The 22,595-nt window shown below is 44.9% G+C and overlaps 1 protein-coding gene across 1 annotated transcript in view; it reads right to left on the reverse strand.

Moving 5' to 3' along the window:
- Positions 1 to 7,251: 7,251 nt before the first annotated feature.
- The window catches only part of DPP8 (dipeptidyl peptidase 8), a 28,793-nt gene continuing 13,449 nt past the window's right edge, over positions 7,252 to 22,595 (reverse strand). The window contains exons 11-20 of the mRNA XM_069867170.1: positions 21,593 to 21,752; positions 20,087 to 20,166; positions 18,754 to 18,906; positions 18,042 to 18,177; positions 17,137 to 17,282; positions 16,170 to 16,316; positions 15,264 to 15,416; positions 13,045 to 13,187; positions 12,246 to 12,357; positions 7,252 to 11,657 (exon numbers count right to left, since the gene is read on the reverse strand). Coding sequence (XP_069723271.1) covers positions 11,535 to 11,657; positions 12,246 to 12,357; positions 13,045 to 13,187; positions 15,264 to 15,416; positions 16,170 to 16,316; positions 17,137 to 17,282; positions 18,042 to 18,177; positions 18,754 to 18,906; positions 20,087 to 20,166; positions 21,593 to 21,752 — 1,353 coding nt within the window. The 3' untranslated portion in view covers positions 7,252 to 11,534. The remainder of the gene's footprint in view (positions 11,658 to 12,245; positions 12,358 to 13,044; positions 13,188 to 15,263; positions 15,417 to 16,169; positions 16,317 to 17,136; positions 17,283 to 18,041; positions 18,178 to 18,753; positions 18,907 to 20,086; positions 20,167 to 21,592; positions 21,753 to 22,595) is intronic.

Genomic DNA, 22,595 nt, shown 5'->3' on the forward strand with positions numbered 1-22,595 from the left:
ATTGCAGAAGGGCACAGAAAAACTAAGCAGCTGTCTGAGAGCTAGGGAGCCGGATAGGGTGTTCTCTGGGCAGCAGTTTGCATCCCTCCAGTAACGTGTTCCTGTCCTCCCACCCTTGCAGGAAGGGCAAAAATGACCTGGTACAAGCCCAGAGACAGCGCTGGCTCTTGCAAGGCCAGCAGACACCAAAGTAGCTGAGTGCAGGCAAAAGAAATTTAGCAAACTTGTCCCCGAGAGCATATTGGGTGAGGGAGAAGCTAAGAGAGAGTAAGAAACTGCCAGGAGATGGGCAAAGCCGTTCCTTGTGCGCAAGCTTGTTCCTACTGATGTCCCAATAAACCCAGCACATTCTTCCTCTGTCTGCTTTTCCCACAGAAAATGCTATCCCTTTCCTTTTGCCTGCTTATGCTGCTTTCCATAAGGAAAACAAGTTTTAATTGCTCTATTTAGAAACTTTTGAGCAGTCCCATTTTCAGAAGAAATACTCGTCATCCTCTTGGCTTCGCATGTGTATCTGGCCTCAGGTTTGGCATGAAGAAGTGGGGGGGAAAGGCTTTGCCTCCTCCCAGAGACTTGCAAAAGAGCACAACAAAATGACCTTTTACACCATAGCAGGGTTGGTTTTTTTTTGCCGGTGCCTTTTGTTTCCATCACTGACAGTTATCTCATTATTCTTTCTTTATTACAGCCTTAAATATACATATATTATCTAGTGATTTACTATTAACCCCTTTCACCTGCTATCTAATTCTATTTGCCAAGCAGGTGATCCTGCCTTTGAGATTGGTTACACCTAGAAACCCCAAATACCCTGAGATCCATACAAGTGGCCACTTCAAAAGGCAGCTTGGTAACAACCAGAGCATCGCAGGGAAATTATCTCTGGATTTTCCCGAAGTCCTCTAGAGGAGTTCAGGCGCTGAGCTGTCTTAATTGATAGCATGGCCACTTAGGGGAGCAGTATCCATAGAAACTCAGGGGCCTTGACAAGATGACAAACAGTGCTTCGAGAGCCTAATAATAGTGGAAATAATGAGGTGTGGCAAAAAAACAACAACAACAAGCAAGGCACCTCAAGGAATTGAATGGGTGGGCCCAGCCTAATGAAAGCCTGGCGGATGATGGTGGTGGCTGGAGAAGGGGAAGCACAACTGGAGGATAGGAAAAGAAGAGTCGCTGAAGCCAGAAGAGGTTTCTATCCAGAGGAAAAGCCCCATGGCCATTGATGCTGTTGGGGACACTGCTATGGTCACTGTATACACCCATAAATCTGTAGCAACATCATCAGGAGCCTCTTGGGAGCGTGGCAATGCTAGCACAGGAGCCTGGTTGTGTTTTGGAAGAGTCACCCCATAGCATGGCTTTACGAATGGTGCTTTGGGATGTCCAGCCAGGCTGGACAGGGAGCCCTTGGGAACCACAGCAGGTGGTCTCAGCCCCTTTTCAGAGCCTCTTGTCAGGCTTTAATCACCTCTTGACCCACCTACAGCTCTTTCTGCTCAGCGCGGGCAGAGTGATGCCACTCACAGCACAACTTTCCCACGCGCTGCAGCATACGGCAGGAGAGCCCATCAACCAACGATTTGGGGCTGCATCATGCACTGCTCGCTGGGCTCATTGTAGCATGGTAACTCGCCGTTTGAGAAGACCTGACCTTTTTCTTAATTAGCTTAAAACTGCACAATAAAAAAGGAAAAAAAAAGGAAAAAGGGGGGGAAAAACCAGAAAAAAACCTCCGTAAAAGCCAGTAGCAAATCAAAAAAGGCAACAGTGAGATCAAGCAATGTGTCACCACAAGTGTCCGAGTCAATGGAAACCTTGTTAGGGGGGGAACAAGGGTCTCTACTAACAAGCTCTTATCTGTGTTTTTGTTTTCTATTGAAGGTGCAGGTCATTAGGAGAAGTGTTAACAAGAGCTCTCAATAGCTTCATATAGCCAATGGCCTCTGAATATTCATGAAGGTGTGAACAGAATGTGGGAAAGCTGTGGAAGAAAAGGCAAGAAAAGAGGCAAGAGGGCTGATTGTGCCAGGAAGAAAGAACCCAAGGCTTTGTGGGAAAAAGGGATCCTGAATCCCTCAAACAAGAGTGTATTCCCCAGGCACAAACTGTCCTTCAAGCTGTGCGGATGGAGCAAAAGATGCTGGCAGGGAACCAGATTCTGTCATTTTCTGTGTCAGTAGCCAGGTTTGAGCAGCCACAGCAGCCACCGTGATTTTAATTTAAAACCCCCAAACCTAGAGACCTGAGTATGAACAATGTCAAAACCAGACACAGTTTCCAGGCCTACTTCTGTCTGTACAGCAACACAAAGCAGTTAGAATCATAGAATAATCAGGTTGGAAGAGACCTACCGGATCATCGAGTCCAACCATTCCTATCAAACACTAAACCATGCCCCTTAGCACCTCGTCCACCTGTGCCTTAAACACCTCCAGGGAAGGTGAATCAACCACCTCCCTGGGCAGCCTGTTCCAGTGCCCAATGACCCCTTCTGTAAAGAATTTTTTCCTAATGTCCAGCCTAAATCTCCCCTGGCGGAGCTTGAGGCCATAACTGAGGCCAGTTCATATCCCATGTGTTCCACTGGTCCACCTGAGCATCAACAACCCAACACCTGCTCAGCCTCAATCACAGACGCTGCAACCTCATGGATGTTGCAGGTTCAATATCCAGCATAATCCTCAATGTTATAGAATCACAGAATCATTAAAGTTGAAAAAGACCTCTAAGATCACCCAATCCAACGGCCAGCCCAAAACCACTGTGCCTACTAAACCATGTCCCCAAGTGCCACACCTACACATTTTTTGAACCCCTACGGGGTAGTGACTCCATCACTGCCCTGGGCAGCCTCTGCTACTGCTTCACCACTCTTTAAGTAAAGAAATTTGTCCTTATATCTAATCTAAACCTTCCCTGGTACAACTTGAGGACATTTCCTCTCATCCCACCACTTGTTACTCGGGAGACCAGCACCCACCTCATTACAACCTCCTCTCAGAGAGCTGTAGAGAGCAATCCCTTCAGCCTCTTCTCCAGGCTAAACATCCCCAGTTCCCTCAGCTGCTCCCCAGAACCATTGTGCTCCAGACCCTTCACCAGCACAAACCCCAGCAACCAGGCTGGGGCGAGGTGCACCCTGAAGGTGCCCATTGCTTCCCACTGGGGACAAGGCAGGGACTTTTTTTTGGAGATGTGCAATCCTCTCTCCAGGCTGGTTGGATCCCAGGAGGGATCCAGAGGGTTGTTTTTGCTGGTTGCCCTGTAATGAAGTGGGGATATGCTCACAGGGGATGGAAAATACAGGAGGTAAAGGAGCACATCTGGTTGCTGCTCCAGCATTTCTGTGTTCGCCATGCAGAGGGGGTTGGCTAACCTGCACCCAGATACCTGCTGCCCAGCACCTGCCTCTCCATCCACACCTCATGGCATTCCCACCCCTAGAGAAACCCTAAATTCACCTCTGGCAAGGCTGCTCATAGCACCAGTTGAGGAAAGGAAAAGATACTTTTCCTATTGAACACCTCTGTAGGTTCTGGAGCCACTGCTTCTGCATGATCACAGCATGGAGAGGCTAGGGATTTCAGCTGGGCTGGTTTAATGTGGAGCTCTCCTTCTGCTCATTTTGGAGCAAAATTACGGAGTTGCCTCTTTTTGAAAGGCTCCAATCTTGCGTGTCAGTCCTGGATAAATAGTTTTCATTCAACAAATCAATGAATAGAAACAAAGTCAAGTCATTTCACTGATAACGACAGCTGCTGGGCTGTGCCAGAGAAAGGAAGAAGCAGGAGGGGGGCGCGGGGGAATAGATTAAAAACTGTAAAAAGCAATGAATCACAGCTGGGGGGAAAATCATAAAACTGCAAGCCACCACTGCTCCCACATAAACGTACACGGTATTTACTCATCTATTTCTAACCAAATTTGAAGTAGAATCGAAAGGAAAAGGAAAGGTGCGAGTGAATCATCAAAACCAGCCTTGTTAGAAAAGCAAAAGGTTTTTTCCCTGGTGCAAAGATCCTATGCAGGATGCAAACCATCACAGAACTAATTGCTGAGTGAGTGGGATGCTGCTCCGGGCCTGCACCATCGCCCTTTCTTCCAGTAAGTTCCTAACTCGCTGCTTTTTGGTCATCATTGCTTGCTGTTGGTTTCCCTTATTAGATGAGCTCTGCAGTACTAATAGCTTTACCAATAGGAAGAGAAGCTGGGTAAAAACCCAGGCTGAAAGAGGTTTGCCAAGTCTGGGAAAGGAGGTTTTGCTGCCCCAGGGCTGGGAGGACAGCAGGGCCAGAGCAAATGGAGTTTTTGCTGAGCCACAGAACATGTGCTGCCAAACACTCGCTTAATAATGTACCCATCGGGCCACAAACATGGCAGAAACTGCAGCCAACCCAGCGGTTTTAAGGGCTACAGGACAACATCCCTCAGTGATACAATCTTTAAGGTCCCTTCCAATCCAAACCATTCTCTGGTCTCTAACATCTCACTCAGGGTCACCCACAACCGCTCAGCCGATCCCTACTGCTGCCAAAATGTCGCAAAGTAACCCAAATTCCCTCCCCGCAGGGAGATCTGGGTGCACAATTAAGATGATGCCCCACAAAACCCACCTTTTAAACCCTGAGCTGCAGCGGGTCTTTGTTTGCTCCCCTCCCAGGCTAGCACTTCCTATCCTGCCCCGGCAGGGTACCTTCCTTGGCTCTCACATTTCTGCAAGCTTTTGTTTAGTTTTTTAAGTTGTTTTCAGGAAAAAAGAAGCTTGAAGTTAATAAACAGCTCCTGGAGGAGCTCCTCATGGACACAGCAATAATTCAGCTCTTGATGAAAACACAGACACTGCTGAGTAGAGTGATGAGAGAGTCCAACAAAAAATTATGGTTGAAGGGTGGGGGGCATTGGCCTCTTTCCCTCACTGAGGGTGCACTGGACAGCTTTGAACCAACAGCCTCCTGCCAGACCCCAAATGCACAGACTTGTTGGTTTCACCAGAGCTATTTTCTAGGTCCCTCCAGCAGCAACAGAAAGCACTCATGCCCGCCAGCTCACCAAACTGAAAATAAACCCCCCTTTTAAAATGTGGTGGAAAACATGTTTTGTTGGAACCTGAAAAGGCTGTGAAGTCCTCGGGCTCTGGCTGCACTGATGCAGCGGGAGGGACGAGTCTCCATGGGGACTGCATGGTTATTAATCTCAAATGGGTGAGCGAGCGGCCTTGCAAGGTGCCACAGCTGACATCTCACCAGGGATGGGGAGAAACTGGCATCAAAAAGCTCACCTGGGTGGCAGGGGCTCCTGGCTGAAGGGCAACTTGTGATGCCGCAGCCGTTTCCTCCCACAGCTCCTCCTCCAGTGACTGAAGTGGGGCTGCGACCAGGTCCAAGCCGGGGGAGAATTAATGGGATTTCTTACTGCTCTTCAGCTTGCAGGGATGGGAACAGGTGACAATGACCATGGCAAGACAGGCAAAACTGCAGTGGCCTGGATCACCTATCCATTATCTCACTGGCCTCTGCCTATTTGCCCATCTTTCTACCACTGGATTCCTCCACTGGATCCAGCACTGCCCACACAGAGCATCTGACATAATGTTTGGCCTCCTGAACTTGGCAAAAACCTTAACATGAATACCCAAAACCTTAACATGAATACTTGGCCATAGCAGAAGGCTTCAGGTGATTCGCCTGATGCAAAACCCTTACTGGTCTGCAGAGCTTAAGAAATGGGCAGCTGCATTAATGCAGAGAGCAAGAGTGCCTATTGGCTCATGGAATTGTTTTCCTGTTCAGTGAACACGTGTTGATGAATGGTTACTTAAAAGATCACAGCGTGTTTTCCTAAGTCATTTAGAATTAGAAGGATGGCACAAAGGCTTGTTCGTCAGCGTGCCCCAGAAATGTGGTGAGCTGGTAATTCACCAGGCCCAACCTGAGGAATGCATCTCTGCCCACAATGCCCACGCAGGAGCCATCCCCTCCACGGGAGAGCTGCCTACTCCTGAAGCGGCTCCCAGTCGGCACAGCCCGTGGGTGAGCCATGCAGCCTCAGGCTTCTTCCAGCTCCAGCCCAGCCCAAGAGAGCATGAGCCAGACTCTCCACTCTTGCAAAGTGGGAACATTTTATAAACTAGACCACAGAAGGAAAATGAGTTTACAATATTAACACTTCCAGGATTAAGACCCATTGGAGTTTCTAGCTAGCAAAGAACTGACAAAGTTTGTATTAAATGACACTACTTGCAAGCTCACCTTCATTCCGCTATGGAATGAGCAGGGCAGCTCTCCTTGCTTATCCTACCCCAAACTGTAGGACATCATGAGGTCTTGGGGCGCCTGCAAGACAAAAGAAGTACTTTGATGTGATAAAATACTCCAAGCACAGCAGCGCATGAAGAAACCTCTCTCTCTGTTCTCTGGTGATGCAGACACACCTACACATCCAGCTCCAAGCCATCAGCAGCTCCCTCCACCTGCCACAACCCAAAAGCCCACAGCTAGCAGCTGGTGTGAAGCTGGTGACCTGGCTCGTGTTGCACAACAGCTGCTGAAGGCACTGGGGAAGCTCTGCCATGTTACAGTAGGGCCTACACAAACCCCAGAATGCAACATATCCACACGGTTGGTTACCAGCTTATTTCTGAAAGCCAGCAGTGCTTTCCTGGGAGTGAAAAATCAGGAATGAGCAAGTAAAAATGCAAGCTGTGGCTGCCCTGAGCCCCCCTGCCCCAGCCCTTTTGGGGCAGCACTAAGCAGAACCAGGGTGCCTGCAAAGCCCAGACTGCTCACCAAGACATACATGAAGCCAAGATGAGATGACTGTATGCAAAGTCATCTCTTCTCACAGCATAGCCCTCCACTACACACAGATTACGCTGTCCTTCTGCTCTGGCACCAGGGCCACCTCCTCCGCGGTGGCATTTGGCTCAACTCAGACAGTGAAGCTGCAGATGTGCCGTACCCAGTGCGACAGCTCCAGCTGGTGGCTGCCAAGAGCCACTAACAGCGTACACATGGGAACATTGAGGAAGGGGAATATAGTGATGCCAAGCAAATGCGTGATCTTCCTGTTTAAATCAATCCACCAAGGCACAAAGGGCAGGAGAAATCACAGATGCTTTTGCTAAACACCCAACAAGTATATAAAAAGCTCACACACACATTTCCCATCATTGCTGCTTTCCACAGCGCAATGAGAGAAGGGATTTAATTACACACAAACTCCACTAAATCAAGAAGAGACAGCTGAAAGTAAGAGGGAGAAAAAACATTTAATTCAATTTATTTAGCAGCATCTTTATTGCAACAAAGGTTTCGTAATAAAATGCAGCAAAACTAACGTCTCCACTTTACATGATCAAAAGCCAAGTAGCTAGAAAGGTGAGGGAGGGAGGAAGACCAATAAACCCACTGGAGTGAGACATGCAATTTTGTTAACGCAAACAGCAGGCACTTCATGTTCTAAAATTAAACACCTGAACTTCTACTGTGCAGAACATCCAAGTAAAAACCACAGGAAGAGCTCTCTTCCCCTGCCAAAGGAGCGGTCCAGAGAACCATGAGGGGCACACAAATTCTTTACAGGGTTCTGGTACTCAAGTAATCAGGCAATCAAGGCAGTGTCCTAATCTGGCTGATGATTTATTTATACTCTGTTATGGCCTCTTCAAAAGTTGAGCGCCACACCAGCGGCAAAACAGCCTGCCTTGCACACGGACACACACAGGAGAAATACAGCCCACTGTTCCTGGTAGGGAAGAAGTGTTGGGAGCCCTGGGCTCAGAGTTTGAGAGTTCTCCACAATTCACCACACAGGCTCAGGCATATGATGCTCCAGGGTTAAAGCATTACTACACCATCCCGCCCCGGAAGTATTTCCATAGCCTACTGCCAAATGCCACTAGTTAAGTAGGGAAAGCATCTTCCATTCTAATATAATGAAGTCAGTTGATTTTCAAAGCTTTATTCGGTGCTTTGAAATCACTAGTTCATCGAGTTTATAACAATTAAACAGCTCTGGGTAGATACTGACTCTTCATTTTGAATAAAAAGAGATAATTGAAAACAAAGGGGAGTAAAGGATGCAACACCAATGCAAAGGGTGAAACCCAACAGCTTTGTGCATTGCACACTCAAGAGGAATTACCAGAAGCTGCCTTAAAACAGGGCAAAAGAACATCCTTCCACCAGAAACAACCACAACGAACTCCAATCACTGCAAACAAGGAGAAACTACTGGCATCAGCCCTCAACAGCTTCCGTATCTCATCGCTCAGATCTCCATATATTTTTTAAAATACATGAAATTAAAACATTCATCTCAAAAACACCTGTGCAACCAATATCCACCATGCAACGAAGGCTTAATCCTGCTCAGAGTAGGCGTCCTGCCGGGCACAGAGGTGGAGGCAGATCCTCCAAGGGAACATACCAACATCTGCTCTGGGAGCCACAGGCATGGTTCCTCCTCACAAGTTTTTCCTCCAGACGACCTTTCTTGCACATTTTCCCCTAGGATCTCATTAATCAAGACATTTTTTAACATGCAGGAAGTGATGAAGTATAATCCCAAATATCAAACAAGATACCACCTCCTAGACTGCAAGCTACAACCTTGTCCCGGAAGCAGGTGACTCCAGCAGTGCAGAGCAGGGCAAAGCCACGACTCTCTATGCCAGCTCTAGCCCAGTGCCAGACCAACACTTCGAACGAGTCCTCCTCCTCCCCAAAACACTTTATAACAGTTCTCAACACTAACACCTTTCTACCTCTGCAGTCTCCACTGCAATGGACTTTACCGTTACTCCCTTGTCACTGGAAATTTAGTCACAGACTGCATAGGGCTGGATCAGACTTCACACAAGGCATCTCTCAAACCTTCATCTAGAAGCTGGTGCCTTTTGCAAGAACTAAAAAACTCTGATGATGAATCCTCCCAGCATTTCCACGGGATAAGAGAGCATGGGGTCTTAAAGTGCTTAACCACTGTAAGGAGAAAATAACTGTAGGAAAGGAAGAAATACATAATTTATGTTGTAAAATAGAGTACTTACAGTACATTGTACTTTAATAGCTTTTCAATAGATATATTTAAAACAATGAAAGGATGCATTATTGAAAAGTTATATGTCAGCACTTACAATCACATCTGCTAAATCAAAACCTAGCCTGGTTTACTTGCATAACACTTAGTTCTTCCGTTCCCAAAAATGCACTGTTTGATGAAGGCCATGTTTGTACTGTTTTTTTTAACCAAAAGGATTAATTTCATCTTAAAAATCATATACATTTACATTCAAGGGTAATCATCTCTAGAAAAGGAACAAATACACCCCAAAAAGCCAGTTCATTTAATATTGAACAAAATATAAACAACCTTTGAAAAGGTGAAGCTATCCATGTGTAATTTTATACATATATGTATATATGAACAGATATAGATATATGTATATATAATACAGCATAAACACATAAGGGACACAATGAAATTCCATAGTAACAGCTTATACTTGTCTTTACTAACTGCTGCATTGTTCTAGTTCAAATGCATCAGCACACGTATCCCTGTATCTCTCAATACTGACTATAGCACACTCCATAGGGATGCTGCATTCATTTCACTTCAGTGACACTTAACAACTAAGAGAAGACATTCCAGGAGCTGGGCTTTTTCTCTGCCACATCCTTCCCAAAAGAAAACTGTAAGCCTATTATTGAGCTGCTAATGGTATTTTAACTGATCCACTTATAATCACTGTGATCTCAAAACCAGAGAACAGCCCAAACCAAACATCCTCACTTGAGAGGAAATTTTTATTTACCGTGTGCCTGCTTGCTTTGGCTCTCTCTTGTGTAACCCAAAAACCAGATCCTGTTTTCGCACACAGCTTTTACAACTGTGTAACTGCCCCAGCTCCAATAGCTTTGGTGCATACGGACAGCAGCCTAATTCAAAAACATGCCGTTTGATACAATACAGCCAGACTGTGCTAAATCTCAGTTTCAGGATCAAGCTGAACAGTACAAAAGCGAGCAAAATACAAGGTTACAACATGTGGAGCACTAAGAGCCTAAACACTGAGAGTGATTCCAGATTTCTAGAAGATGAAAAGAAAATCATGCTCCGCTTCTCTCTAGCACCAAAACAGAAAAAAAAGGAAGTTCTTGGGTTTCTAAGAAAACCATTAAAACTTATAGGAGTCTCAGAGGCAAGCCCCAAGGGGAGAATTTCCTGGATTAAAGAGAATAAATCTTAAATGACCTGTTGCAAGTTAAAAGTGACTTTACATACTTATGGTGCTTCTTAGCCAAGCCTGCTGCTTAGTTAAAACCTCACTAGCAAAAACACAACTGGGACTGCATATCCTTTAGGCTTAGGGGGGTTACTTTAAGCTATACAGACAGGAGTTTCTCAAATACAGCATCATAATCATGCTACGCAGTGGTGCTAGAAAGGATCCAGGAATGGAGGACTGAATAGCATACGAACCCAGGAAATACTCCTTCAAAAAAGCATGAAATTCAATGAAACGGTTCATATTGCCTCATTTGTAGTGTTCATAAGGTCTCTCCTCACCAAATCCTCTATAGACCTTTGAATTAGAGTACTGAATTGTAACAGGATGCATACACCTATATCATGCTGATGTGACGGTAAGAAAACATATTGCAAACCCAGCTCCAGAATGAACATCAGGAAAAAACATCAATGAGAAATAGGCTGCACTTTTAAGCTTGTTTCAAAATTTACAGTTTCAGGTCTTTGACTTAAGCTAGTTTACATCTCCAAATAAAAGACTGTTATACCCATATGACAGTAAAACATCATTTCACTTGCCCACTGAAATCAAGTACAATCAGGATAGGATCTCGAGTTGCTGTATAAGAGTATGATTTATCCTGGGGAGAGAAGAAATTGAAAAGAAGCTGGCATCAACTGATCTGAATCCAAAATTTAAATTCTTTAGGAGGCAGCTTAAAAGTCTTTCTTCTCAAAAAGCAATTAATATCTAGATAGGTGATATGTCTAACTTGTGACCAGCTTCCAAGGAGTGAGGTATATCCCTTTCAAGAAGCATAAAAGCTATATGATAGCATTTAAAATGTACAAGTTGTAACCATTCAGGTAAACTCTTGTTGTGTAGTGAGTAAATCATCCAGTATTATGCAATAAGATACCAAGGAACACACTGTAAAAATACATCAATTATGTCATAATGCTTTTAAAAAGCAAAGATCTGGTGCTGTAGAAGTGCATTATTTTCAGTTTCAGCTCCTCCCCCAAGAGAACACCCATGGTACCGCATTATACCACAGACATTTGATTTTATTTACATCGTAAGCTTTAAAGTTATTAGGTCACCGTACTTTAATTCCCTGTATGGCACCAAATTTACTTTTAAAAAAGTGTCTCTGTGTGTGCATGTGCATGTACATGTGGCAGGCACCAAAACGCAATGTTCCATCCTATTTTCTCCAGTTTCCTACATCTCATCTGGTAAAGCAGTCAGTGGAGCAGAGTTCTGCAGAGGTCAGTTACATTGCCTTCAGGGCAGCGATACGAGAGCCCAGATTCTCTTGCAGGTAATACAGTAGATGGAGTTCATAGTGCTCGCCTGATTCGGGTACCCTTATACTGTGTCTCTCCTGAGGGTAGATCTAAAACATAAAAAAACCCTGTAAGTATCCACAAGAGTTGCAGGTACCATCATCTAAACCGGTCCCCATAGCCACATTCAAAATGTTCATCTCCCTGCAGTAGTTCTGCCTGCACTTGAGCCAATATTCCCACTCTATTGCCTGACCCCAGAGACAACGCATCACTCCCTCTAATCCAGCTACTGCTCTGCTGAAGGCGCTAAGCCTGGCTGAACAGAGGCAGATCCTGCCCAGAGCCACTGTGTACATCAGCACCCTCCCAGTTCTGCAGCCCAGTGTGGGATATTTGGGCTACATCTCACAGAACCACCAGGGCTTGATTAAATGCGTAATGCTGTTCCACACTGCAAAAACACCGCTGTGCTGCCTCCAAACTGCAGATCTCCTTGGAAGCAGCCTTAACTGCTCTTAACTGCTCCTTTGCCTAAAATTTCTTTTTGTTCGCTCATAAAACATTACTTAAAAAAAAAAAAAAAGAAAAGTTAGGCTCCTAGAATTCTAGGCTGCCCAGCAAAGCCATTTTGCAAGTGGCAATTCTGAACTCCTCAAAGACAGATACATTACCTTGACATCCTGGTCTGGCCTTACCTGTAAGTCATACGGTTTCCCAGCTCTCACTAAAAAGCTGAGCAAAATACTAGTGTGTGCAAAGTGAACATTCTCATCCAAGAACCCATGTAGCAGCAGCAAACGGTTTGGTCTGAGAAAAGCAAGAAACAAACATTTCTAGAGAGCATCCCAGAACCTGCCGGTCATTTCAGTCCACACGCATCCCTTCAAATAGACTCAACAGAAGAAAATATTTGCATTGGAGACAGTGATTTCTCTGAAGATGCATAAGTTTCCCAAATCCGTTCTGTCCCCCTCCAAATGTTCTTCCTGGTTATGCACATCAAAGTCAGACCTTTTATCTGTCTATCTTCTTTATCCCAGAAGTATTTCCTAGCTCAGACAATACAATGGCTTAACACTTGCTCAGAATCACTTCTGATTTTCATCCCTTTGGCAAGGAAGTCCATGGTCTCAGCTCTGTGCTGATACAGCAGAAAGCATCTGGACCAACTAGTTTTTGTCTAGCCTAATGTGGTTCTAAAGTGCTAACCATATAATTGAAAATAAGTTTCTCATTGCTTTAGATATGAAAGGTAGTCTTTAATTACAGCTAGGATAAAAGGGATTACATGGAATGGCCTGTAATAATGCAAATATTCACTCAAGTCTATTCAGTTTACTAGTGTTGGATTTTGTTTTGGTTTTCTTTTAATTATCATTTAATAATAGTGTTTGTGATTCCAGGATTCAAGAACAGAGAGATAAAAATGTGTCCGTGGGACTTGGAACTTTTCTGGTAGGAAAAGTAGAAAGCAAGAGCCATAAACGGACTTACTCAGAAGGAAACTTCTCAGCTTGCATGGCCACTGAACCTAGGTAATATCCCTGCTCATTATGATCCGGGTGTCCCATGTAACGTTCCGTGTAACCAGTGTCATAGAAAATCCACAGCGTGACAGGTGCTCCGGCAATGGCAACCTGTAAGTGAAACAGGGCTCTCAGCATGGGGAGGGGAATGATAACACCTAACCCCTGACCTGGGGCTGCCCCTTCTTCCCACATCTCTATGCCAGTGCAATTATAATTGCCCCAGACACACTGCTAACTTTATAACGCACAGCCTGCAGTGGAAAAAGAAAAGCAATCCTCACTCTCCCTCCTGCACTTCATAGGTATCACCACAGTTCCGCTGCATGTGCTGAAAGCAAGGCAGCTGCTGAAAGCAAGGAAGACCCTACAGACAAATGTGAAGCAACACTAAACACATAACAAGGCTTGCTGAGGGAAACGGATTTTGTACAAAATGCAGAGCGCTATGCTTTCTGGTTGGAAAATCTTTGTTCATTTAAAAGTCTAACAGAACATGGGATCGATAGCTCCCCAGGACTCAGCAAGCTACCTTGCACAGCTGCATCAGCTTGAGAGAAGCTTGTGAAAAAAAGATCAAGGAGAAAAAAAACCCAAACCACCAGAAAACTCCTTGCAAGGCAGGTATTTTAAAAGTACAAATATAACAATCCTTATGGACTTGAGACAAGTAATTATTAAACCTCCCACAAATATTCACATTGGACTTAGACAAAGCAATAGCAGCCACAACAAACAAAACACATCCCAAGACCAATACGCAGCTCTTAGCACATCTCTGCCTTTTGAGACTTGTCCAACAGCAGTCTAGCCATTGGTTATAGTGATCTGAAGTCACAAAATCACAAGAACCTCTTTTCAGTACCTGTCTTCATGCCCTGGATGCTTCAGAACACACCACTACAAAGCAGCATGCGCAATTTGATCTAGGAATAGATCAATCTGCAAAGAAACTATTCTCTCAGGGCAGGAAAGGGGAGGAGGAAGAGAAGGAGGTGTCTTTTTTCAGCAGGATCATTTCTCTTAGTTGGTTCACAGCACAAAGAGCTCAGCTGACAAGAAATGAGTAACAGCCGAGACTGTACAAGGTACCTTCAGTACAGGTGACAAGAGACTGCCATATCTATAGCAGCACAGTTAAGTTATTGTGAGCGAACGGTCCAACAGCCTAAAGCTCTCTTAGACAGTTTCAGAGAGAAAATATCCTTCTCTGCTCCACTGAATGAAGTGAATAGTTGTTAGTCCTCATCCCAGCTCATCAGAACAGACTCTCAGATATTCCAGTACAACTGGCCTGCATGAATAGCTTCATACTCCTCTTACATGCAAGGCTTCTTGGATGGTAAGCATGTTCTGCCCAAAAGCACCCTGCTCACATTAATGCAGGTGGCTGCATGGACACCATCACAGCTTCACATCAGGTCAAGGTTAAGTACGGCTCATTTAGAGCTGGAGCAAGCAAACACAGTGATGGAGCAGTCACACCATGCTCTTCGGGGTGGTTATACTCAAATAAGAAACACTACACTCTCCTGGGGAAGAGGAGCTGCAAATCTGTGTGGAGAGGTAGAAAATGGCAGCACTTAATTACACAAATGAAATTTTGTGATTTGATGCATCTGTTAGTATGAGTTATTGAGGCTGTATTGGCATCACTGCCTCCGAAAAGCTGAGTCCCACAGTTGTACCATACAGACTCAATATGAATGCCTGTCCAACAGTGACAACAGGCTGATAGAGGAAGAGCATCTCATCTCCATGTTCACACAGAAAAACAAGTGGAAAGAACCAAGGAGACAACCCAAGGTCACACAACAACTTATAACTGCTCTTGCAATACTCATTGAATGCTGGTTTTAAAAGGTACTCTGGCTTGTTACCACACACTAGCTTTAAAGAGTCAATAGATTTTCAGATCTGTTGTGTGTGAAGTACCAAAAAAAAAATACCCAAAGCCTGGAAGCCTAATAAGAAATATTGTGGAAGAAATGTGTGCTAGAAAAGCGGTTTTCCTCTGATCTCACCCGAATGGAAGAGTCTTGAAGAAAAGTGCCGGAGCACTGTGTCCTCACTTGTCTAGAGTAAACTCAAATATCTTTGTGCTGTGAACACCCTATGGGAGGTTACATCATTAAGGGAAAAATTCTGTCTGCACCACCAGAATAAGTACTCAATGTATGAACATACCCTGAAGATATCTGACCTCTGCATTAAAGCCATAAGAGAGAGGTAGCCTCCATAAGACCAGCCATGAATGCCAACACGGTCCAAATCAATGAAGTCATACTGGGATGCTAAATACTGCAGCCCTTCCACTTGGTCATCAATTTCTATTTGTCCCTAGGAGAGGAAGAGAAAAAGGTTAAGTTTTGTTTGTTCCAGACAAAAGTTACCCTTCAAAGATTTCCAAAGGTAACGATTTCCAGAGCACTGTTGCTTCTGTTTGTGCCGCACCCACCCATTCATCAGCAATCCATGGGCTAGGCAAGGTACAAAAAGACAATCCCTTTTCCGCTGCAAGGCAATAAATGCACACCAACCCACCTCTTAACTATCCTTTTCTACATCTGTTTCCTTGTCTGGGGATGAGATTTTTCAGTGTTTTCGCTTTTTGCTGTTACAAAAGCAAGGCGGCATTCTAGCTCTGTGCTTGAAAACGCCGTTCCCAAACACATGGCACCACACCACAAACCCAGCAGAGCCTAGCACAGGCCCTCCCTGCCTGCACAAATAGCTGAACACTCAGCCCCTCCAGCTGGACTCAGGAATTGCCCTAAATAGTAATCCACACTGAATAAAACTATCCTGCTTCATGTAAGCAGCAAAGCATACTTGGTGGGAGTCAGAGCCTCCCTTATGAACCATCTTGCACTGTGGCTGCCAAGCTGGAGTGGGTTCAAAACCTCAAACCTTGACATTACCTCTTTCCTTCCTCAAATCCCCACTGCTCAAGCATACTCAGTTCCCTTCCCCAAATCTAGGCAGGGTCACACAGGTAGTGCTGGGCATCTGCCCCACATCAGTGGTTCAGCTCAGGTAACCCTGGGACTCAACCTGCCTGTGGCTGAAAATGAAGAACCAGAATCCACTCACCATTTTGTACTTAAAGGCTCCTTCAAACTTCAGCCCTCGGTGGCAGGACCCCCTGTTGTCAATGACAACAACAACGTAGCCTAAAGAGGCCAAAGTGTTCAAACGGAAATACTTGATTCCTTTAAACCGATTGTTCACTAGCTGTACCTGGAATAGAGTAACACCACCACATATGTAATGGAATCCAGAGTCTACCTCTTAATCCAATTTCAGATTTCATTTACATTTATTTTCCTTTAAATGTTTTGTACATTTTTATAATGTGAAGTTCTCAAGAACCCTACTCTCTGCTGCAGGATTCTCTCTCCCTGCTTGCAGTCTGCTATGAAAACACTCCTTGCAGTAGCAAGCCACCCTGTGCCACAGATATAAAGAGTTGAACTAAGCTCTGCTGCAGCACCAATGGGTGCAGAGTAAGAGTTGGGCTGCTGCCTATCCAGCCCCGGGTTTGCAGCTCTGCTCTCCACTCTCTCTGTTCTCTTCCAGGAGAAAAACTTTCCCTTCAACAAGTGTCACTCTAGCTGTCTTGGACCACAGCAGCGCAGAGTATTTGGGGGAACCAACGCAGGGCTAAGGGGATCACCACCATCTGGTCATCAGTGGGAGAATGAGGACTTTGGAGGAAACTCTTTTGAGCACACATTGGTAACTGTCAGCTTCCGTCACACAGACACCGGGAAAGTGGAAAGAATAGGAGCCCCTATGGAAGAGGGGGAGATAGCACGGGGAAGAGGGAATACCTGCACACCCCTTTCTTCTGGTTCCAGCTTTGCTACTCCATATCTGTTCTCAGGTAAGTGGCAGTACCTCGGTCTGTGATCTGGAGATCATGAACACTTACAATCCCTCCGGCCAAGCAGCTACTCACCAAACAAGCAAAATGCTGCACTTTGTCCTTGGCACAAAGGGGCGCGGTAGAGAGATCCAGGCCAGGTCACTTCACCACTTGACAACACGCTGCACTCACCTGAGGCCCTCCATAGATGAAGAGCACAGTGGGGTACTTCTTTCCAGGCTGCAGATTGTGAGGTTTGTACATCATCCCATAGAGTGTAAATCCTGTGGAGCTCTTGAAGGAGAACACTTCTGGGGGAATGTAATCAGGAAGAGGGCCTGCCATGGGAGGGAATGAAGACTGCTTTAACAGGGAACAGATGAATAACACAGCTCTGCTCCAGCCCTGCCCTATCACCAGTCTCGCTGCAACCCCAATGGAGCTCACCCACACTTTCCAGTGGATGGGGCTGGGACCAGGCAGAGACTGGGAATGCCCCAGCCCTAAGGGAACTTTCTCAGTCCTATCATGTTCCCATCCCTGCTCTCCACCGCACAGTAGTAACTCTTCCCTGACACAGCCATTACAGCTATCCCGTCCCTCCCTAACCACACTTAGGACTCACTATATTAATAGATGGAAAGCACAGGACATGGAGCATGCCTAGGGAAGGAAAGATCAGAGCGAATACAAACACAGTGGAAACATAAAAGCCGAAGAACTGTCTCACAAAGACACAAATAGGAAGCAGCACATAACTAAGCATATGTTCCTCCCCACAATCATGCTTGTTAGCAGGCACAGAGCAAATGAGCACACTTAAATCCCCCTCCTAGTGCTAAACTTGGCTTTCTACTGTTTCTACTGGCAATGGTAGCAGAAACTTGGTAATTCCCACTTTAAATTCCTTCATGTTCAGTTTACACACATTCGTTGCTGAGCTGAAAATGCCAGTCCTGCACTTCCAAGAACTCATGCAAGTATGAGTGTGAGAGAGAAGTCTCATCCACCCACAACAGGAGATGTCAAGCAAGCACATTCTGGCATATCTTTAATTCTGTGATTGTAGCTTTCCAGTTCCTCATTCATGCCACTACCTGCTGAATCTAAAATGGTAGCCCAGAATTCCTTTGTCCTGTGAGCTGCATCTTCTTCAGGACCCGTCAGCCGATAAAGTGACACACAGTGTGGGTTCTTCTGATTACTGTATTTGCTGATGAACATGTCACAATCCTAGGGAGAAAAATAACATTACCTCAAATTCCTCAGTGCAGAGGCACAAGCAAAAGCAATCATTTCTTTCTGCATGTAGATCTTTCAGAAGATGCTTATGGACTGAATCAAACCAGAAAGTTTGAGCTCTTGTGATAACAGCAGATGTACTCTGAGGAGCCGCAGTCCTTAGCAAAACTCGTATTAACATTACAAAGCCAAAAATACAGGAAAAGCAGCAGTGGCATAAGGACCTTGTCACACATCCTCTTCTGGATAAAGTACTCCCAGCTGAACAGGTTTCAGCCCCACATGCCTGGAACCCTACCCAATGCTTCCATGGGCTCATCTCCTCTGGTGATCACTATATAACCCATTTCAGGCAAAACCCATAATTCATTGTGCCTCCTTCTGTCTGAAGCGAGCTGAAGGGGAACTACACTGGGAGATCAAATCTGGTTTCCAGGTTTCACTGTACAACACACAGGAGCACACAACGTATAAAATCTACTTATGTTATATCCAAATACAGTCTTGTCTGCTGGCTGATGAAGGACAAGACTGGCGATTAAGCCACAGCACAAGATAGACAGGTACCTGGCTGACACAGCAAGCGTGAGAGTAACCCCGTTCTGTCAGCCGCTTTACTTCTCCAGGATTCTCATAGTTAACAACGTACAAGTGATGCTCTAAAGGTGAGTCTTTTGTGCCTTGAAAGTACACCAGTTTTTTGGCTTCATCAACATAGATCTGTCAGAATCAAAACAAATAACACATCCCTCAATATTGTTTCTTGTCAAAACAACACCCAGTTCTACCATCTCCAAGCCTCACCCTCCATTCTCCCGTCTCACTTCCATAAAGCTGAGTTACAGCCCAACAATCTGCAAGGAATAAGCCAAATGGCTGTTCTACTGTTCACAACTCTGTCAGTTTTGATTTGCACTTCACACCTTGTTGCTCAGTGCTCTCGCATGTGTCCTTTACTCTTCCCAGTCTTCCCTGTTGTTTGCTATGCTGAATATCTGTCCCAAATACTTTGTCGCCTCCCCACTCTTCAGATCCTTTCCTAAATTGTGCATAATATAAAGTACTCCAGAAAGAAATCAAGGCAGCAGATGACTGTAAACCACTGTCCTGTTAAACATTCCTCACTTACCCCCTTCCTTCTGAGCAGACAGCAGAACAGATTCAAATGCAGGTTGACTTACACACCTCATTCCCTAATCCCATTTCTAATTACCCTTTAGGAAGGATTTCAATGACCTTTACAAAATCCAAACCAGTCAAATATCTCTCCTTGAATTGCTGTTTGATACAAACGATCAAAGATTTTATCCAGCTCAGAGCCAGAAAAGCAGCAGTTTTGAAAGCATGCTCTCCCTCCTCATGCAAGCTCGGAGGCCAAGTGGAACACAAATACTGTGTGTTCTACCTAAAAAGAGACAAGGCTAACAGATTTATGCTGCTCCCTTCAATGAGTATCTCTTGTTTCCAGGACAGCAATTGGACACCATCATGATATCTTGCTCCCCCTGGAAAATGTGGAAATTCCTCACTGCTACCTTGCAGTATTTTTGCTCCTTTCTCCTCCTCTCTAACTTAGTGGGGAAAATGCCTCGTCAGCAAGGATCCACACAGGAATATGCAGGAAAAGAAAATCAACTAATGTTGCCCAGATTGCTTTCCCATACTGCCAAACCAACAGCCTCTGGTCCAGAATAATGGATCAGAGGTAGAGAAGGATGAAAGCACACTATGGGACAAAAAAACCTAGATGATACATATGTACCAGGGTGTGGCAAGGTCCACTCTTCTCAGGGAGCAGAGCCTCACTAATGTGACTTATCCTGATTTGTGAGGCCCCAGAGATCCTCTCCCTGAAGTGTGCTGCTTGCAGAGAATTGGTGCAGCAAGAACAGAGACTTACATTGGAACCGTGTCTACCAAGCACTTCCCATTCTCCACTGGTAATTGCTGTCTCCTCTTTGATGGGGCACTTGAAGTCACCTGCAAATAACCAACACAGAGACTTTTACACTTTTGCATTTTACAAAACCCATGGTCACAATAATCCTTCCAAACTTTTTCACAAGATGAAACCCAAGAGCAACCTGCCTTCACAGAAGACTCACACCTCTGCCAGCTCCCTGAACAAACACTATGACTGATGTGAAATACTAGTTAAAGGATTCAAGGGATTCAATCTGAAGCCTGGACAGTTTGTGGCCTTTTTTTTTTTTTTTGCGCCCCCTCTGTGTCACTGGCACAGAAACAGAGGTTTTATGCAGAAAAATGGGACTGCACAGGGAATCTCAGGTGTCAACAATAGGGAATTTTGCAGCAGGCTGCAGAACAACTCTGCTTTTATAAGATGGCTTCATTTCCTTTAGAATGAGGGAGAAGGAACTCTGATACATTCAGAGAAATCTAAATAATCCAGAACATAATGCTTTCTGGGAATAAATCCCCCCAACAGTTGCATGAAACTAGCAACCCTAATAAAATTATGTGTATTTTTTGTGTATGCAGAGCTCAGTAAGTGCCTTCAACATACAATAATTAAGTACCACAACATAAAACTGTAATTTAAAGAACACAAGCTGTGGAAAAAACACTCCAGAAGCTCTGCACACAACTACAATGCATTTGAACAAGACCAAACTTTGTCCACAGCTCACAAAAACACATAGTCCTTTAAGCTTTTTTGCTTGAAATTACTCTTCCTGCATTTCCATTCACAAAAGCTGACAGTAATTTTCTCCTACTACTATCTCTGTCTATACAGCAATACTGGGATCGTATTTTAAAAGCAGAGAGAAATTCTCTGAATAGTTGTTGTATCACAGGTTTTACTGCCAAGCACACATGGTTTTTTAAAGGGACACGTGGCCCACTCAGACAGGGAGACCCTGTACGGACGTCTTTAGAGTGTGTTCAAATTGTGCTCTCTGTGAGACTCTATGCTACCAATCTGCTTGTAGAGGCTGACAAAAACTACGCTGGTTTTACTTGCAAAATCAAGTCCTGAACCAAGGTACACTTATTAGATACATCAGAGCCTGGACATCAGAGGTAGCCACACTATTGCTGTAACGATTAACCTCTGGCAAAGTCAGCACACAAACTGTCCAACACTGACAAAGAAAAACCAATGAAGTGCATTTCACAGTATCACAGGAAGCTCATTTCCCATTGGACTTTTTGAAATGTTTCCCTCTGGTCTGTGAGGAAGACTAAGGGTTAAACTAAGGCACGCCGAATACAGAATAACCCCTGTACAATTGCCAGAGGAATGACTGCACAGTGAAGTGCTTTCTTGGACAACAGCAGGAGTTTCCAATAAGGCAGTAATTCCTGCCACCTGGAGGGACATTTATTTCCTCACTAGTTGGCAGCAAGTGCCCAATTAAAGTAAAAGAATAATTTCACTCACTTGGAGCAGGGAGGCCTCCACTTGACCGTTTATACTTGCTCTCCTTCAAAACGGAGATGACTTTGTACAGGTGCCGGAATCCTGTTTTACACTCGGAGGCAAAAATGAACTCTATCTCATCTTCATGGGTTTGAGGAAAAACATAGAAGATATCATGGATCTGTGGAGAAAAAACAGTGGATCAGTGTTATCAGCAGGACCTTGGCACCGAAGACACACACAAGAACTTCCTCTTACTGCTCAATACAAAAAACACTGTTCACACCAGCAGGCTACAGCATTGTTCCTTACTGGGAAAATCAGATAGCGGAGGTCTGCAGCCAGCAGCCACATAGGTCCAGGCTTTTTGCTAGTGTAACTCTAAATTCTGGCCACCGAACTAATTAAGCAAATTCTTCTGCACCAGCTTTCCCAGCTTAGATACAGAGGTTGGTCCAGCTGTACAGACAGCATATGAAAGCCACCAAGAGAAGCCAGAGTTCAGCGGCCTTCTCTGTCCAGTACTCTACAAGATCACAAGTGAAGGGCTATTTAAAGATGACCTGACAATCTTCCCACTCATGGAAGTTCTTCCGAACTCTTGCTTCAAGGGACTATCTTTTGCGGGACTCAGGAGCATTCATGTGCACACTGCAAGTTGCCAGTCAAAAACCACTCCAGCCAGTAAAAACAGTGGAGAAAGGACAACTCTCTGCACCATCCTGAAACCATGCATGCTATTATTAAGGAGAAAACACAGCATCATAGAGAGTGCTCACTGTAGACAGATGATTCCTTGGAAGGCTTTGTGCAAACACTCTCTGCTGAATGATCCAACTACCTGTCAGTGATTGATGTTTCCAGGCCTTCCTGCACCCTGGTACACCTCCAGTGGGATGTCATTCTAGAGACATTGATCTTTGCAGAAGTGTAAACAGCATTATCATGTAGACACATCTTTGTTGGCTGAAGAACACTACATCTGCTGGCATCCCTGTTGGAGAGCAACTACACCAAGAAGCTG

This window comes from Phaenicophaeus curvirostris, chromosome 12 (genome assembly GCF_032191515.1).
Source record: "Phaenicophaeus curvirostris isolate KB17595 chromosome 12, BPBGC_Pcur_1.0, whole genome shotgun sequence".
Taxonomy (NCBI): Eukaryota; Metazoa; Chordata; class Aves; order Cuculiformes; family Cuculidae; genus Phaenicophaeus; species Phaenicophaeus curvirostris.